General features: G+C 33.3%; 1 protein-coding gene across 2 annotated transcripts in view; it reads left to right on the top strand.

Moving 5' to 3' along the window:
* The window catches only part of EPHA5 (EPH receptor A5), a 345,686-nt gene that overhangs the window by 293,749 nt on the left and 31,847 nt on the right, over nt 1-20,090 (top strand). For both annotated transcript variants that reach the window (XM_042936273.1, XM_042936274.1), the window contains 3 exons: nt 9,104-9,171; nt 10,708-10,833; nt 11,581-11,766. In XM_042936273.1, coding sequence (XP_042792207.1) covers nt 9,104-9,171; nt 10,708-10,833; nt 11,581-11,766 — 380 coding nt within the window. The remainder of the gene's footprint in view (nt 1-9,103; nt 9,172-10,707; nt 10,834-11,580; nt 11,767-20,090) is intronic.

The following is a 20,090-nucleotide window of genomic DNA, read 5'->3' on the forward strand; positions in this document are numbered from 1 at the left end:
GGGCTAGTCTTAATTACTTACAAATGCAAATCCTAAATATATATCTGGGTTATAGCTATAAAACTATAGGCTAGGCTAAAATATCAGAGAGCTCTATTCACAGATTTAGAGGGACTCCTGAACAATAGTGTGCTATCATGTTAAAAGTGAAATAATGTAGATAATTTCTTCCCAGATTAAAGATTCTACATCGCTGTACTACTGTATTGAGCTCTTATCTGTAGGTAAAACTTGCTGGGAAAAGATATTCTGAAATGCATTTTAGAGAAGTATAGGGCTTCCTTGGGGTACTGTAAATTGTAACTTGTATTCTCTAGGTGTAAATTAATTTTTGTTGATTACAAAAACTGGTGTGAATATGTATGCATGCGTGTGTACATGTGAGAAATGGTGGAGTGGATATCAGTGATCTTCTGAGAACAGGAGAAAGTTACAAGCAGGTTGCCAAAAATCAGAGATCTTTTTCTCAACCTTTTGAAAATTGTGTATTTGAAGGAAAATTTTGAGGTTAATGTGAAAGCAGAGATTTATTCCACATGATTTCATTTACTCCACAAATTCTTTTATGAGCATGGGGCTTTGATGACAAACCACAAATTCCTGAAATCTGGCAATGGCTAAAGTATAACATAAATATGGCTTTACACTGTGATTTTTTTTAAACTGCTGTATGAAAAGCTAAAACAAACAAACAAAAATGGTTGCTGAATTGTTCAAGCTACTTGAGTCTTAAGTAGAATTGTCATAAAAGATAAATCATCATTGATGCAGAATAGGCAGATTTTACATCTTGGAAAAAAAGATCAAAATCCAGGCCTACCTTGAAGTAAATCTCAAAGATAATGAGAGTATGAACATTCATGAAGACATGACTTAGAAGTATTGGCAAAAACAAACTTTAGCTAGATCTTAAATGCTTGATTTAAGGAAAAGTGGAAAGGCAGAATGCTTCCTTCACAAAAAACCCTAAGATAACACAGTCATTTTTCTAATATTTTTTTTCAAATAATGCTAGCAGTTGTGGAGGCAGTGAGGGATTTGTGTGTGTATGTATATTTATGTGTGTATGTATGTGTGCGTACACTGAATGAATGAATGAATGAATGATTTAGCCACAAATATGCTTAGATACTTAATAAAATACCAACAGTTTTTGTGGAAAAATATATGAAAGATCCAGAATGTTTTTAATGCATTCTTAGTGAAATGAAACAAAATAAAGCAAAGAAACAAACATAATTTATCTTATATAATTAGACTGTAAGAGAGTTGTCCAAAATTACTACTGGGAAAGAATGGAAGCTTCAAATATGTTTATTGTTAAACAGCTTTCTGAAACTCCATTTTATAATTGAATTTTAAGTCACTAAGTAGTTTCAGTTAAACATAGTATTTGTTTAGATTAAAGCATTGATGAGAAAACAATCTTTTATAATGGAAATTAAAGGCTGAGAAGAATAATTTTCCTAGTAGAGTCAGTAAAATACTGAAAAATCTTGACTGAAATCTTATCACCTAATTTCATATGTATAATCATATCAGTATAAGTCAATTACCACATAAAAATTTTCAAAGGAAAGTCTCTATCATCATCATTTGTGAATAGACATATTTACAATTACAGAACAAAGGTTGTTAGACATTTGGGGATATTGGAATGTCACTGTTTTTCATTCCTGGAAAGACCACTCATGTGTGGTTGGTTTTGACCTTAATATAATGCAACGCAAATACATTAAAATTGCCCACTGTAAATTTACTGGCTTTTAAAGGTACCTTGATATACCTTATGGAAATCTCAGGATCTGAGAAGCATAATTTTGAAGACATTGATTTAGGTCTTTGGTTCTACAGTTCAACTATATTAAAACTTCCTCAATGCTCCAGAGTTCTGAGCTTTGCTCTATCTTCCATTAGAAAACCAAATGTATTTCAAATACATGATGTGTCATTTATAAGATGATATTGGTAATTCGATGTTGCCACCTTTGATCTCAAAGTATTCTTCATCACTCTACTTGCCCACTTGTTATGAAATCTGTACAGATATATAATAATGTTAATATTCCAAATACTCTTTCTTCATTGACTTAAATCTATCCAATGATAGAAGATATTTCTGTAATATTTCTCTACCCACTGATAGAAGATATTTCTGTGATATTTCTGAATGAAACCTGATGCCTAAATTTTAGTTACACCATGCCCAATATTGCCTACATTTTTAGCTTTGATCTTTGACCATATGCCATCACAGCTGGTTTGAGATTCTATTATTTTACTTCTCAAAAAAAATCTATTTTTACAAATACCCAATGTTGAATAAATTGTTTTTTAGTGCAAGTAAGATGTTAATGTATGTAATTTCTAGAATAGTATTATAATTTATCCCTTAATATTCATTTGTGTTTATGTTTACAAACAGCAAAATATGTTTATAGCATAATATTTTTTTAAGTCCATCTGAAAGATCTCATGGTCCCAAAATAGCCTTTTCTTGTGTTTCTTAAATTCAAACATATGCTAGACTATTTTCTTCATTCATTAATTTTCATGCTTTTCAAGTGTTTTCGTATACCACTTACTATTTTTTCTGAAGTGTTCATGTGGCAAGAGAAATGGAGTTTTATATTCCAAAAACAAAGCATTAAATGTTCATTTACCTATCCTGTGCTTTTTTTAGGATATCAGTGTCATTTTTAAAGAGTTTCTTAAATATTATTAATCAGAGATATGAGGCGAAAACTTTAGCTTCTCTCATAATGCAGAGGTTAAGACCAAAACCAAAACCAAAACAAATTTCTCTGACCAAAAAGATCACAAAATTACATTGGAACATTGTCTTAATGTTTCAATAAACTATTTTTCTTTCTCTATATTAGGTGAAAGTTTCTTAAAATTTGAAGTAAACAAATTTTTATTTTCATATACGTGCAACAGAGATTATTTCATTCCTCTTCACAACATTTCTGCCAGGGAGGAATGTGGAAATACTATCCCATTTTATAGATTTAAGAAAGAGACAGAAAACAAAATTATGTCTTCTAATTCTAGACCCTCATTTAAAGTGCTCATAGAGGGGCGCCTGGGTGGCTCAGTTGGTTAAGCGTCCGACTTCGGCTCAGGTCATGATCTCGCGGTCCGTGAGTTCAAGCCCCGCGTCGGGCTCTGTGCTGACAGCTCAGAGCCTGGAGCCTGTTTCAGATTCTGTGTCTCCCTCTCTCTCTGACCCTCCCCCGTTCATGCTCTGTCTCTCTCTGTCTCAAAAATAAATAAACGTTAAAAAAAAAAAAATTTAAAGTGCTCATAGAAGGCAGATGCGAGTCTTGCTTACTATATATATATATATATATATATATATATATATATATATCTCCAATTCCATTTGAAGGCTTCCTATGTAAAACACAACTCTGAACTGTTCCAAAATCCCTTTTTATAATACTTGTAGAACCACAGACAATAGGGGTTACTCAGTGGACCTACTCTAATTGAGAAATTCAGTGGTCATACCCATGAAATAGTTTAAAAATTAAGAGATATTACTTACTCTCACATTAGAACAAAATTTACTGAAAACAGGAAGACAATCTTCACATGTCATACTTTATGAAATGTGTTTTTATATCAAAATTCTAAGTCAATTAAAATTCAACTCAATATTGAAAAGTCTGTAATTCGTCTTTGAGTTTTTTGAGGTATTTGAAATTGTACAAGTCTTCGTATTGCTAATTCTAAAATGATTTCAAGAGTTCCTTCACGAAAAGTTTACAAATTCATAGGTACTATACCATTTTGGAATGTGTAATTTCCAAGGTATTCTTTTTTCTTTGTCTTTTAAAATGTAGAAATTACAAATGGTATGTAAAGCATAAAATAAGAAATAAGTTAGTGTCTCATGCTGACTTTAATCACAGAGTGGTTAGTATCTTGATAGAATGTGAGATGGGACCTCGCAAGCTAGGTCCTTGTTTTGTGTGGTATCATCATTCCATTCCCAAATCCCAAGGAAAGTGTGATTTTCAACTGAGTACCTTGTCTCTCGAAAAGTATGTGTGAGCATTTTCAGTAAACAATAATGGATCACTTGCATTGTTTGTATAACTGAAATCTATCTTTAAGGAACTCAAAAAACACAGTACTCTAATACACCAATGTGAACTATATGAATGAGAGTCAAGATCCTGCTAGCAATAGAGCCTAAATATCCAAAGTCGCATTTCACTACATTTTCAATTCACATTCTTATTGAAGAATGTTGTCCCCAAAAACAAAACCTAACCTATTTCCATTATTCATTAGATATATTAATAAACATGTTTATATGCCTCTTTATTTTATGAGGCTGAATTAGCTGAGCTTTTATTAAAACTACTTTTGTTCAGTTGGAGAGAATCCTGAAGTGAAAAAGTCAGACTATTTCCTCAAGATATGTAACTTATGCTTTTTAAGTTCCAGCAATAAAAGTCTTACACATTACATGGTGGTTGAGGTCACTATTATTTATGAATAAGAAAGTGTGCATATATGGAGAAATGCAGTTTTTATTTTTATTTTTTTAATTTTTTTAACGTTTATTTATTTATTTTTGAGACAGAGAGAGACAGAGCATGAACGGGGGAGGGTCAAAGAGAGGGAGACAGAATCTGAAACAGGCTCCAGGCTCTGAGCTGTCAGCACAGAGCCCGACACGGGGCTCGAACTCACGGACCGTGAGATCATGACCTGAGCCGAAGTGGGCCACTTAACCGACTGAGCCACCCAGGCGCCCCGAGAAATGCAGTTTTTAAAGAGATTTAAATTACAAGGAGATTTTATTTTCCGTAAGCAAAACATACTGCCTCTGTGTATGCTACAATTTGTTGCCTTAAGAATATTTTTCCTTTAAAATATAGGTAAAGCATTTCTTAATCTGGAAAATAGAGGAACAAGATCAGAGTTTCCGTTTCTGAGCTAGGGACTGCATATGCTCACTCTTTTAAAGAAATCAAACTGCAGAACTATTTATTCTCCCATCATTGCACCCCTCCCCACCTAATTTAGAATTTAGTGGGGAAAAAAAAAGTGATTTTTCAGTGTTTATCTGTAGGCAAAAGTAATGGAAAACTCTGATTCTGTGGAAGCTATAGTTGAGCAAGGATTTATGATCTCCCTTGGCTCTTGCATTCACTCATCTTTCCTCATTGGCCATAAGGGTGCCATTTAATAAATTACTGATTCTCTGCATTGCTTGGGACTCAGGAGGGCTTGATATTCATACCTCTAATTCATTATCAAATTCTTAATTTCCATCCAAGAACCAAATTACTCATTGGCACATACATACATACATACATACATACATACATACATAAAGATTATTGCTTGCTCTTTCATATATTATGGAAATCTCAGATATCCAAATTTAGATGTCATGGTTGGGGCCAAATTTTTAAGATCAGAATTAACATCATCAAGGATGCATTACCCAAATTCTTAGGGTAAGTATGGGAGAAAATAGACTGATTTCTAAATGACCTATAAAGTCATTGTTATATTTACCTATTAACTGTCTCGCTAGGACTTTTTAATAAATATTAATTAATGATTATGAATTACACCTACATTTAATATGATTTCTCATGCCCACCTCTACTACTAAACAGTAAGACGGTATTGTTCTCTAGGAGAAAATAAGTATAAATGACTAGAAAATGATTCCTCTAACTAGAAACACTAAAGATATTTTTAGTACAATGATATCAAAGCTCATTAAAATTGTGATATGGAGCAAAATGAAGAAACGGTTTCTTTTCCACTCAGAAAAAAAAAAAAATCAGTTCCAGAAGGTAGGAGGCATAATTTATGTACAGAATGGCATATTTATTGACTGTTTGTCTGATGGGTTAAAATTATGCATCTGGAGCAGGTACAGATGATGATGCTGAATGAACAGGCATCCTGCAATGCTTTGTTAGTGAGGCTGAGCCGCTGCTTGGTGCCAGTATCTGCCAGCTGCACTTTTACTTGCTGTATCTTGTTGAGGCTTGTTTTAATGATGCTTTGGGGGGTTCCAGAACTTAATTTTATATGTTAATGTGACATGCAGCCGTATATGTTATAGAGCTCCCGAGATGCCCGTAGTCAAAAATAACTCCTTTCTATTGCCCTCCTGACTCTCACCCTAGGTATTAAAATGTTAACCAGTCCTCACCAAGGTATTCCCAAATCCCTTTTTTAGATGAGATCCAAGGTTTTATTTCCATTTTCATATGAGGAACCTGCATGCAATTTAAACATCCATGAGGCTTATTTAATGATAAAGACTATTTGACGATACAGGTTTGAAAGCTCTTTTCTTTTTTTTTCTTTTGAAGGTAGGAGAGTAGAAGGTAGACTGAATGTTTGTTTTCTAAAGTAAACTGAAACAACTTGTATACTTTTCAGGTCTCTTTAGAATTCTTCTAACAAAGTTTTTTTGTCAGTATTATTTAAATAACATAAATCTCAGGATGATTTTACACAATTTTATTTAGAACATTGATTTTCAAAAGTAACAGTAACTTCTCTCTAGAGACACATGAATTAAAGATTGAAAGAATAACACAGTATCTAGAAAAATTATGAACAATGCATTAAAATAAATTTCACACAAAATGTAATTTTAGTATGATTTTATGTATTTTTTTTTCTCTCCATTTCACTGCAGTAAGTTGATTCAAGATGTCTTAAGGACTCTTGGATGACTAATGCAGCTATCTAAGTGTTATGAGTAAAATTTGAAAAGCCACCACATCCCCATTGTGTATTTTTCCTCACCTGAGAACAGCATATCTATTAAGTTATTACTTCAAATTTCTTCAGATTTCACTAGCTGTATTTTATTAGTAAATTGCCAGTTCTTCAACATGATAAAACAAAAATAATTGTATTTTTCTTTCAAAAATGACACAAAGATGGGTTGTGTTATCTACTTTGCAAAATACATATGTAATTATGCACTAGGAAATGATATAGAATAAAATAGGTTTTATTTTTCCATCAAAATAGAGACATATTTAAGAAATAACATAGAATATATAAACAAGGAAGAGTCCTCGTTTGTATGTGTTGATTGAACACTTCATTTACATCACATAGTAGTTTTCAACCAACTTTGTAATGAAAATATTTTGTCAGTCTGCCATTTTGGCTGTATATTTTTTATGTAGAAATAAATGGAAATTTTGTTTTTAATAAATTCAATTTTGTTATGGAGCTTATGAAGAATAAATTCACTTCCTTAGAATTTCACTAAAAGTAATTTAAATATTTTCATTTTTGTCAGTTGTTTTAATGTTGTATGGTTAATCATGTACCACATCAATTTAGTATTCATCAGCATATTTCTTCTCCAAACACTTGTCATTGTGTAGACGCAATCAAAATATCATTCATTCATTCATGTATCCATTCATCAATGTGACAAATATTTTTGGTGCTAACTCTGAGACAGACGCTGGGTCACTGCAGAAATTTATAGGTAAATGCTAGTTTCTGCCGTTCAAGAAACTGACAATGAGTAAGAGACCCAGAAAACATATTGAAATGATTATGTTGCATTGAAATGGGAATCACAATGTGAGAGGGGTACAGAAAGCTATTGGGTTCAGAAAGCTATTGGGAAATAGGGCATTATGTTGGGGTATCAGAAACAAAAGCATGAAGGAGGCAAAAATTGAACTAGACTTTGATAACTGAAAATTGTTACGAACAGCATTCTAGGTGTTGGAACCAGCATATGCACATTGTGGAAACATGGGGAAATATCTTGAAGACCTGAAGATAGTTCAGTATACTTGAAGATAACAGAGAAAATGTAGGAAATATGCATGAGGGCTATATTTAGGAATCCACACCTTATTATTTTATGGAAGATTTTGCAGGAGACAGCTAACAACACAGAAAGGTACCTTATTTACAGTAACCTGGCTACAGCCATGTCTTGTAGAATTTAGGACAACAGTTACAGAATGCAGGGGCATCTGTTCAGAGGCACTTACTGCAATCCAAAAGAAAAATAACAAAGCCTTAATTGAAGACGCAGTAGACCTAATGAAAAAGAAGAGATGAATTGTAAGACTTTTACGTTATACAATGCTTGAGATTTGGCAACTAATTTGTTGTGAAGTACAGGAGAATATGGCTTTGTTCTTAAAGGGACCAAGGCCTTGCCAATGTTAGTAACAGGAAAAGAAGGCAATGGATCAAGATTGAAAGTAAAGAGAAATATACTGATTTGTTTTTCAGACCTATTGAGTCTGTATGCCAGTGGAATACTCCTGTAAAATAAATCTATGAGGGACAAGAGTGTAACTTTCAAAAGAATTAAATCAGAATAGAGGTATTAATTAAATGGATGGAAATGAATGGATTGATGGTAGAAGAGAGAAGTAAGAAGCATGCCAAAAGGAGTAGAGATTTCAGTCCATCATGAATAATTAAAAACTAAGATAAAGTCATGAGGTGACTGTCATTAGTGAACCTCCAAGCACAGATTTTTTTTTTCAGCAACAAGAGCAGGTTTCAAAGACTGGTAAATTAGTAAGTAGTTGAGTAAAACAGGAGAGAATAAAATTTGGGAAGTGGGGCTGCACTGAGAGAAGTTGCAGATTACGGTAAATTTGGTAGTGATCTAAGTAGACTGAGTGGAGAAGAGCAACTTTACTTCAAAACTCCAAAACAAGAGAAAAAAAAATGATAGAGTAAGATACTAATTCAATAGAAACTATTTTGGGCAATTCATTCTGTAAAAAGTCTTCTGAGGTGACAAAAAAATTTAAGAATGAAAAAGAACAGAAACATGTCTGGTGTCTGGTGTATGGTGAAGGGTTTTGGGGGGGTTTTTTGTTTGTTTGTTTTAAATGGGTCTGGATGGCTTCAGACTTCTCCGTGAAATCTGGGCAAGAGTGAGAGACGCTGGTTTGGGAAATATGACTCATCCAAAAGAAGGACTGGTGTTTTTACACGATGCTGGTGTGAAAATCAGTCAGGGCTGCACTCATTTCAATTGCGTTTCATGCTTCTGGGCTTCACGTGATTCAACATTTGGAGATGTAGCTAATTGTAGCTTACTCTGTTCCAGGCGGTGTGGTTACAGCAAAGCAAAGCAAGATCCAGAAGAGGAAAAGATGCATTTTCATAATGGGCACAGTAAGCAAATTGTGAAAAATCAAAAGAAAACAAAATAGAAGAGATTTTATTGTTATTTTGGTTCATTTTCAGACAAGGAGATGTAATAACTGACCAAAATATTTTGTTTAAAACAATGTGTTATGTTACATTCCATAAAGCATATGGGCTTGGGGGCACTGCTGGTTGACCCTAGACAACAGCTGGATGGTTTATTAGATTTTTTAAAGCATACCTTCATTATAATTACTTAAAAAAAATTTCAATCAATATAAAAAGCTGTTATATTTCAAACCAAATTTCCAGGTCGATTCTAATTTCTTGCAACACAGTCAGTAGAAATCTATGGTTCAATAACACCATCAGATTAAATGAATAAAATTTCTCAGTATTTTTTTTTTTCTTCCTCTAGCATGATAGCAAGAATTTCCCTGAGCAGATCCGGTAGCAACAAGCTTCATTCGATGATTTGAAAAAGACTATCCTTTTTAAAAACGCAGAAAATCAAGTTTTTATAACATGCATTATAAATTAGCCTAAATGAGTTCTAATTAATGGTATTTTAATATGTGCATTTTTAATAAATAGTACAGTGTTAGTTGATTTGTTAAGTAAATTACGAGAAGAATTTCTTGTGTTTTTGTCACTCTTCTGTGACTATAAAAATCAAAGCCATTAAAGCCATAATTCATGCTGCAAAATATTGAGTCTATTATCATAGTTCCCATCTTATTTAATGGTATTTATCCTCAAAAAAAAAAAAAAAGACCCTGTGAAATTGGTAGTCTTTAAATGTGATGAAACTGAGGCTCATAGAACATTAGAGTCTTGTATAAAGTCATGCAGTAACAGAGGTATGACAAGTTGAACTTTTCTTTTAGTTCTGTGTCAGTCTTACTGGACCAAAACTTCAGAAAAATTATTTTAAATTATTTTTTCTGAAACCAAAAGTAACCATCTGTGATGGCATTTTATTTTTTTTTTAATTTTTTTAAAAAATTTATTTGAGAGAGAGAGAGAGAGCAGAGGAGGGGCAGAGAGAGAGGGAGACACAGAATCTGAAGCAGGCTCCAGGCTCCTAGCTGTCAGCACAGAGCCCGACGCGGGGCTTGAACCCACACACCGTGATATCATGACCTGAGCGGAAGTCTGACGCTCAACAGACTGAACCACACAGGTGCCCCTCTGTGAAGGCATTTTAAGTGAAACAGAATAACAAAGCAACAAATAACTCACTAACATTTCATTGCCAAGTTTAGTAAAAAAAAATTATCTTAGTTTGCCTCAGGCACTGACTCTCTGAACATCAGTGATGTGCCTTTTCAAATATGTTGTCATATATGCATTTCTTGCACAGGCCAACAATCCAGATTTCTTAAAATTATGTAAGTGACATAGCTGTACAAATGACTCCTATAACTCAGGAGAGGGGCTGTCCTTACAGCTTGGCCATTTCTAGGAGTTAGGAATTTAAGCCAGAGGTGCATGTTAATAATGTTTGTGATTCCATTCATTCATCACAAGCACTTATATTTTAATGCACATTTATGTTTCCAGTTAAATTGCCAGGAGTAAGAACTTATATTGATCCACACACCTATGAGGATCCCAATCAAGCTGTCCATGAATTTGCCAAGGAGATAGAAGCTTCATGCATCACCATTGAAAGAGTTATTGGAGCAGGTACAATAGTGTGTTTAACTTGGACTTTTAAGTTGTGTTTATATTATAGAATGTAATATGTCAATGTCCTGATCTAACAAAGAATGTTTTTAATCTTTTGTAATCGACTTGCTTTCAAAGTGGTAGGTAATTGATCATATTTTAATGCTTCCCTCTGTGGAGCTCATATTTAAACCAGCAAATGTTTGCTTTATTAAATAAATAAATAAATAAATAAATAAATAAAGTAGCAAAAGTATGTATATTTTATACATATTTATATACATTATAAAGTGTATAGTGTTTTATCATCTACTGTTTCTTTCATTCCTTATATAATCTGTAATGCCCAAAACTATTTACATAATTTAAGCACTCAGATACTCTATTTATGAGTCATCTCTTCCTTGAAATTATTCCCTTTTTGTCCTGCTATAAACTTTTCTCCTTTTCCCTTCTCAGTAATTAAGGCACTGCTAGTGTAGACACAGAAGGAAGATGCGAGTGATTTTCAATCAGTTGCATTTAATTTCTTTCTAATGTTTTCATTAAGGTTTTTGTAGGTGAGATGAATGAAGCTAATAACCCCCAGAGTGTTTAATGATCACCTGTAGATGATTTTCCCCAAAGCACCACTTCTTAACCCTGATAACAAAGTTGGACTCCCATTTCAATTCTGTTTTGTCTCTACCTTAATAGGGCTTTAGTGTATTCATAGAGTAAGGATTTGAAATGAGTTTGTGGGGTTTTTTTCATCTTTATCACAAGGTGAATTTGGTGAAGTTTGTAGTGGACGGTTGAAACTTCCAGGAAAAAGGGAATTACCTGTGGCAATCAAAACCCTCAAAGTAGGCTATACAGAAAAGCAACGTCGAGATTTCCTGGGTGAAGCAAGTATCATGGGGCAGTTTGATCATCCTAACATCATCCACTTAGAAGGTGTTGTGACCAAAAGTAAGTACAGTAGCAAATTATGAATGTGTGTGTGTGTGTGTGTGTGTGTGTGTTTGCATGTATTATGAACATCTGGGTTTCTTCTATTAGGTTATTATTAATTTCAGGATAAAAAGAAAAATAGCCACAGTAATGTTATTAACAATTTAATTGGCATTAATACTAATTGTCCTGTATTTTAGTAGAGTTTTGTCAAAGTCATTGATCATCAATGAACCTGAATTTCTATTGAGTTTTTCAAAACATATGTATTAACTCATGTACTATGAATTCACTGCCAGAGAAAAATGTATCCAAATTAAAGGAGCCGTAAATGTATCAACATTGCTTTTTCTTCTGACTCTTCACTTTTTATCCTAATAAAATATTAACTTCAATATTTTGATTGAGGCATTGAAGTTTAACATTTAATAGGATTACTATAACCATAGGTGGTTTAATAATTTTAGGGAAAGCAGCAGTCAGCCACAGACAACTGGAAAAGTTCCTTGAGATTAATTATTTTCTTAAAGAAAATCTAATTTGTACTCAAAAATATCTAGAGTTTCACATCTCTTTTAAACGTGTATGTGTGTCATTAATGTGGTTATGTGGCGAGCTTCCCAGTATAAAGAGTTCCAGTAATTTTTCAGCTATCCAATAAAGTATTTTCGAGTGACATAACTAAGGTCTTTATTTTATTTAAATTCATTTAGTCTTTGCTATGTCTATGTGCTCTCATTCCTTCCTTTGTCCCTCATACCCTACTTACCACTTTCTAAATCATCTAGAAATTTAATCAGGGAATATTCTTTAGACTTGCTTTCAATAATTTGTTCCCCTTCCCATTGCTGTTAATCAATTTTTAAATTATATGTGCCAAATATGCATAGCAGCAATATGTATTCAATAAATGCTGTGAATCTACTAAGTAATTTCATTTGATTGGGTATCGACTTCCGTCACTTATTGACATAAGTGGGTTGGATATCCACTTATTTAATTTTTAAATATGGAAAACAGAGCAGAAACAATATACAACTTTTTTGCAACGCAGACAAAAGAAACAACTCAAAATATTTACCTGGTAAATAACGATTGAATTCCCAAATCATCATATATTCACAATAGGTCACAGATGAGAATGTAGAATCCCTTTAGAAGTCCTGAAACAGACCACAGTAACATTATTGTGTTGTTGATTGTCTGAACTTTTGAATCAGCTTGTATTGCTAGGAGATTGTTTTTTTTTTTTCCCGTGTCTCAAAAGAAATACACACTTCCAGTAAAAATTCTCACAGAGGAATGTAGTAGAAGAATAAAATGACCTACAGACATGTGGGTTTCTTCAAAATTTAGATTTGTTTCTTCTTCCATTTGAGTACATACCCATACGTTATTGTCCCCTTGACAGTAACCCAAAGAGGGTATTACTGGAGCAAGGGCATCCTTAATTCTTATCAGAACAAATAGGTTCTTACAGAGAGATGAGAGGAGAGACAGGGACGAGAGAGAGACAGGTAGAGAACAAGGAAAAATATGGTTTTTTAGTAACTAAGAAATTAAATATTTTACAAAACTTATACCCAGTGATGAATGAGCAGGAATATTCGAAATAAGAATACGGTGTGGAAAAAAAATGGTCACCAGTGCAATTAAATGAAATCTGAATTTGAACATGACCACATTTTATCTGAGGAAAAGGACTTTAAAAGGACATCAGTGATAGCATGTGGTGCCAGATACTATAGGTTCAAGAATTATACTAGTAAGTGATTATTATATTTTCCTATGCATTAATGATACTATCTAATATAAAATGTAGTTATTAATTATATTCATGATAATAATAGTAGGCAAATACTGAATACATGTCATGTCTTCATCTCATCCTTAATACGACTGCCAAATTTAACTTCCTCAAATAAACTCTAACCATGACTTTTTATTACCCATGGTAAACGTGAAGCTCTTAGACAGCAAGTCTACCTTCTGGAATGAGTTCAGATAATGAATGTAATGTTTAGAACAGTGCCAGGTCGCTATTATTACTATGGAAGACAGTATTGCATAGTGGTCAAGAACATGGACTATGGATCTAGCCATATATTATAATTTTGGTTCTGCCATAAACGATGTGACTTTGCACAAGTCAGCTAAACATTCAGAACCATAGTTTCCTCATCAATGATAAGAGATAAGGATAGCTCCTAGCGATGTAAAAGGGACATGAATTAATACAGATAAAGTTTAGGACAGGCATGGCAGGGTACTAACAGATATATAGGTATCACTTTCCCATTATATCTGTTCCTGTGTTCTGAACTCCTTCATATGCCATGTCTTTTAGTCCATTTTAACATGCTTGATATTTTGATCTGCCTACATTGCTTCTTCCTCTGAAATTTACACCGTTGTATTTACTACCTTTTCAGTTCCTTCAAAATCCTGTTCAAATCACATCACATCCATGAGACAATCCCTCACCACTTCACCATGAAGTAATCCCTCCTTCTTTTGAATACTGTGCCAATGTACAAATTTTTGCAAATGTCTATAATGATCCTTCCTATGTCCAAAATTCTTACTCAGATCTTTCATTTAATTTTTTCCATGTTGCATATATTTTTAACTCTTACCTAAAAAATGTCTGCTTGTCAAAGATAAAGACAATGTCCTATAAATTTATGTAAGCCTATTACACTTAATGCTAAACCAATCTATGGGCACCTTACTTAAACACCTTGAGCTTCAATATCACCAAAAAAAGGGGGAAGTCATACCTAACTTGTAAGACTGTTGTACAGATTAAATTCAGATATATTTTTGTGTTAGGTATATATGTGAAAAAATCTGCAGGTAATTATAGTAGTTTATGTATGTATAGTGGTATGTTTATTTTAATCTAAGTTAATGCATTAGATACTAGTGGACAATACCCTAAAATAATTTTAACTAATACTACCTACTTTTATAGACTCCTGATTTATTACAGAACTTGTTTAATGTGAATGGGTCCTGACTGAGACAAACTAAGATAACTAAATCTTTTATATTAAGTCAACTAAATTTGTCACATACTGGGATGTCTGGGTGGCTCAGTCGGTTAATCATCCAACTTTGGCTTAGGTCATGGTCTCATGGTTTATGAGTTCAAGTCCCACATCTGGCTCTCTGCTGTCAGCACACAGCCTGCTTCAGATCCTCTGTCCCCCTCTATCTCTGCCCCTTCCCTGCTCACACTTTCTTTCTTTCTCAAAACTAAATAAACATTTAAAAAATAAATTTGTCATGTACTTTATATGCACTTGAAACCTTTATTTGCGCTTATTTTCATTTTTAATTTTTATTTATTTATTTCAAGAGAGAGAGAAGGAGAGAGCAGGAGAGGGACAGAGAATCCAAGCAGGCTCCACATTGTCAGCATAGAGGCCGACATGGGGCTCGATCCCACAAACCATGAGATCATAACCTGAGCCAACATCAAGAGTGGGTCATTTAACTGACTGAGCCACCCAGGTGCCCCGAAAACCTTGTTTTAAAATTAAGTGTCGTTATCAACAAATGATCCTACCTAAATTTTGTACATTTTGGTCTTAAAAACAGTACTGTGGTTGGGAATACAGATTTGAAATTTCTAGTCTCCTAATTGAATGTTCTATTTGATGTTGCTACCCTGAAACTACACATACGCATGAAGCAAAAGGAAAATATTTAAAATAATTCTGTCTTATATTCTATGTGAACTCAGACTGCATTCCCCTTAATAAATGTACCTCTTGATGTTCAACTGAGGAAGTCTTCAACTTGTTTTTAATTTACCATGTTGCAACTCACTTTATTTGTGTCCTTAATTTCATGCTCTCTGATCTGATGCTAATTTATTCAACAATTATTCTCAACCTGCAGCACACAGATAATGAGACATAAGTGCAACTGAATCGTGTTATTTTTCTGATTGAAGCTGAGGGAGGGAGTCTGAAGTAGCGCTTCTATGGATGATGTCATCACGAACCTTCATCTTTCTGGTATCACTGCCCTATGTGCCAGAAACATGGGCCTGAATTCAAATTCCTTCTCTGATGTGTTGTTAAATAGGGCATATCATAAATAGTTATATATTCTAGAGAGATTTCATGAGAAATGATGTAAAAAACCCAAAGGCCCTGCCTTAATTGACTTATCCACAGTGCAGTATGCTTTCATGTAATATATACAGTGCCAACTTTTATATTTAAAGAGATTAAAAAATAAAATAAAAATATCAAATTTTCCCATCACAGCATCTTTAGTTCTTTAAGACTTATTTTTCCATACTCCTGGAAATTATTATCGAAGTTGACTAAAGGAATGTTTCTTTTGAATCTTAAAGTGATTCATAGTTATATTTCTTAATCCAGGATCGAGTACAAATAAGTTTAGTTCTTCTGTAAAATTAATCAATTTAAACAAAATATTAAAGGAACTTTAGAGAAATCTCTCCCTATTTCTTTTTATTTCTACGTCTGAGTAGATGGCACCTTCAATGACAATTAATTATTTACATTGTCAGACAATTCTTGACTTATTTTATAAATTTGTAATTACCTTCAACTATAGTATTTCATTCTATCTTATAAAGTCACTTCGATTTTATTATATATTATACATTATCCTGAGCTATTTCAAGCAATCTTCAAGCAAGTCTTCCTATTTTTGTATTTTCTCACATTAGCCCCTCCATACATACTATCCCAAGGTAGATTTTACTTAATCACTGCTTTCCTCTGATGCTTAATCACCAAACAAGCAAATAAACGAAGCAAAAAACATATACTTTGTTGCTTAACCTGGTATAATTTTGGCCATGACTCACATTCCACTATTTCCTTTCCAGAAAAACTCTACCTAGTTCTTGTTCTGTCCCTTTGAAACACTTCATTCAGCCCTAGAATGTCCTCTCCACTTTCTTCAGCTCTACTTGACCTTCAAGATTAATTCAAATGTGGCTTTCTCCATTAGATTGGTGTCATTTATCTTCATTTTCCTTTCTATCCTCAGTGTCTGCCTTGCATACAGTAATCACTAAATAGTGTTGAATAGCTCAGTAAAAGAAAACTTCCCAGTTGTACAAATAGCTCAGTAAAGGAAAGCTTCCTGGTCCTACATTGGAATTTAAGCCTCTAAATGCAGAAGTTTTGTTATCTTGCTCACCTGGTATTCCTAGATCAGTGCTGAGAATGTGTAGCATTTCATATATTTGTTGAATGAATAAATTCTCAGCCAGAGACAATCATATACACTCTAGTTGCATTGCTCTGCACTTTGTCTTGCTATGCATGATATCATAATTATCTCTCTACATGCTTTATCATCCGTACTACAAAATGAGCTTCTTGAAACTGATACATGTTTATAGCCGCCCCCCCCCAGTCTCTATCACAGGGCTAGACATGAACGGTATTAAATGAGTAGATGACTTAATGCAGTTTTGTAAACAGTGAAAACTAGCTAGAGTGATATATAGTTTGTATTTTATTGTTAAAACTTTATTCTTTAAAACCACAATTGTTTAGAAAAAAATTAAAATTCATATGAAGGAAATTGCTTGAGAATCTTTTCACAAGATCTTGCATATAACAGTTATTACTACTACAATCATTAACATTACTTTAAAAATTTACTGAGCTTAATTCTCCTTCTATATTATCTCTAATCTGCAAAATAATGTATTTTTTTAGACAAAAGTATTTGTTCTTATTTTACAGATAGGAAAAATTAACTTTAAAGAGATTAAATACCTTACCCAGTATCATAAAACTAGTATATGATAATGCCACATTTTAAAAGAGTTTTACATAACTTCCAAACCCAAGCTCTTAAATAGCGCACATTACCAATCTCATATTTTATCATTCAGTATACACTTGACAAACATTAATTTATTCAAAGATATTAACTGGTCACATAATACATGTCTATCAATATTGATCAGCACGATACAGCAGAGATAAAGAGACTGAGTTCCTGCCTTTATAAAATTTATTTTGGGTGGGGGAGACAGAAATTAAGTGAGTAAATACATTCATGATATATTTAATGAGAAAATAAAGCTAGGTGAAGAAACTAGGGATTGCTTCTACTGAGGGTTAGTGATTTCTATTTTATTTAGTGAAAACCCTCTCTGATAAGGCTTGAATGAAGTGAAGGTGTGGGCTTACAGATATCTAGGAACAGAATGTTATAGAAATAAGGACCCCCAAGTCTCAAATGGAACTTTCATGGGATACTCAAAAATATCAAGGGCATTTTTGCTTCAGTGGAATGAAGGAGAGGAGTCTGGAGGAAGCTAATCTGAAGGTAGAGCAGGAGGATAGATACTGCACACCCTCTTTGGTCCCTATGAAGACCATCTCTTAATCTGATCTTTGCAGCCTTTAGAACCAAGATGTGACGGAGTCTATTATCAATGTTAACAGGATCAGTCAGGCTTCTGTATTAAGTGTAGATGGTAGGAGCCAATGTCCAAGCAGAGAGACCATGGGAAAGCTACTGACATTATTCAGACCTCCTTATGGATTAGATCAGGGTACTGATCTAGCAAGATGGAGAGTAGTAGTTGCATTCTTAGATATTTTGAAGACAATTACAGTAAGACTTCTTGTGATTCAGATATGGAGTGTGAGAAAAAGAGAGGAGTCAACAATAATTATAAATTATTTGTCATTAGTTTCTCAAAGAGAGGAATTGCCATTTACAGGAAAAAGTCTGGGAGGAGCAAGGCTGTGGTTGGTAATCAGTAGTTTAGTTTCGAACCACTTATATTTGAGAAGGATCCAATGACTGATGTTCTGTCTGAAGATGGACTTAAAAATGAAAATGTTTGAAGTATGAGTATGCTTGAATTTTGCATCATCCATTTCATGAAATGAAACAAATTCTATGAACCAGTGACAAACCATGATGGAAATATATTTACAGCTGAAATAGATATAAAAGCCAGCTCATTAATTCAGTACCTGTTTTTATTTGTTAGGACATAAAAAGAGGTTGAAAAAATATATGAAAAATAATTATTAGATATTTACAAGTGCTCTTCCTGATATATAAATCCTGCTCATCTGAAAAAAAAAAATTATAGAATATAGAAACAAAAACTAATAAATTACTATTTATTAGTAATTACTATAAATTGTTATTACTATAAATAACTGTTTATTAGTAAATGTATTTTTAAAGTATTTTCATTAATAAAACAAAGCTGTCAGATTTCTTAATTCTTGGATTCCCACTTCCTCTGAAAAGTCCATATTTTCTGAATCCAAAAGTAATTATCTACCTTCACTAATGTCAGAACAATTCCAATTCATTTTTAATTTTAGAAATGAGCATCTGATGAAAAAGTTTCTATCAGTGTAAACAATCTGAAATAAAAGAGGATATTATGGAAAGTTTGGAATTTTTATTTATAGAAACATTTGGTATTTTCATCATCCCATCTCAGGTAATGTATGTAGACTTTTGATTTTATCATCTTTCACCAAATTAATATTATATAGTGTTATAAATTATTTTTCCCTAAATTGTTAACCAACAACTAAGGACCATAATGGAATTAAAATATGAGAGCCCCTTTTTTTAAAATTTTACTAATTTATTTTGAGAGAGACAGAGAGAGCTCAAATGGAAGAGGGGCAGAGAGAGAGGGAGAATTCCAAGCAGGCTCCATGAGTGCAGTCAGTGCAGAGAGCCTGATGGAAGGCTCAAACTCACAAAAACGTGAGATCATGTCCTGTACTGAAATCAAGAGTCTTTCCACTTTTTGTTTCTATGGGTTTACTCCTTTAGATACCTCATATAAATATAATCCAAGAGGGGCGCCTGGGTGGCTCAGTCGGTTAAGTGGCCGACTTCGGCTCAGGTCATGATCTCGTGGTCTGGGAGTTCGAGCCCCGCGTCGGGCTCTGTGCTGACTGCTCAGAGCCTGGAGCCTGTTTCAGATTCTGTGTCTCCCTTTCTCTCTGACCCTCCCCCATTCATGCTCTGTCTCTCTCTGTCTCAAAAATAAATAAACGTTAAAAAAAAATAACTAAATAGAATCCGAGACCATTTATTTCACCATATAACACTTCAGACCACTCAGAACGTATATAAGTAATAGTCCTATGTAAGGATATATTATTTATTGAGAGAAGCTAAATTCCTACCAGATCTGTCATTAGTAGTTGGATAGTTTATCATGTCATAGTCATGATTACCAAGCTTGTATTAACACAAAAGAGTAAATAGTTGTGAGATTATAAAATAAAATTTAAAATTAGTATTTTGAAATCATAGGCATCTTAGTACGGAGGAAAGTAAAATAG

Source organism: Panthera leo, chromosome B1, assembly GCF_018350215.1.
Source record: "Panthera leo isolate Ple1 chromosome B1, P.leo_Ple1_pat1.1, whole genome shotgun sequence".
Lineage (NCBI taxonomy): Eukaryota > Metazoa > Chordata > Mammalia > Carnivora > Felidae > Panthera > Panthera leo.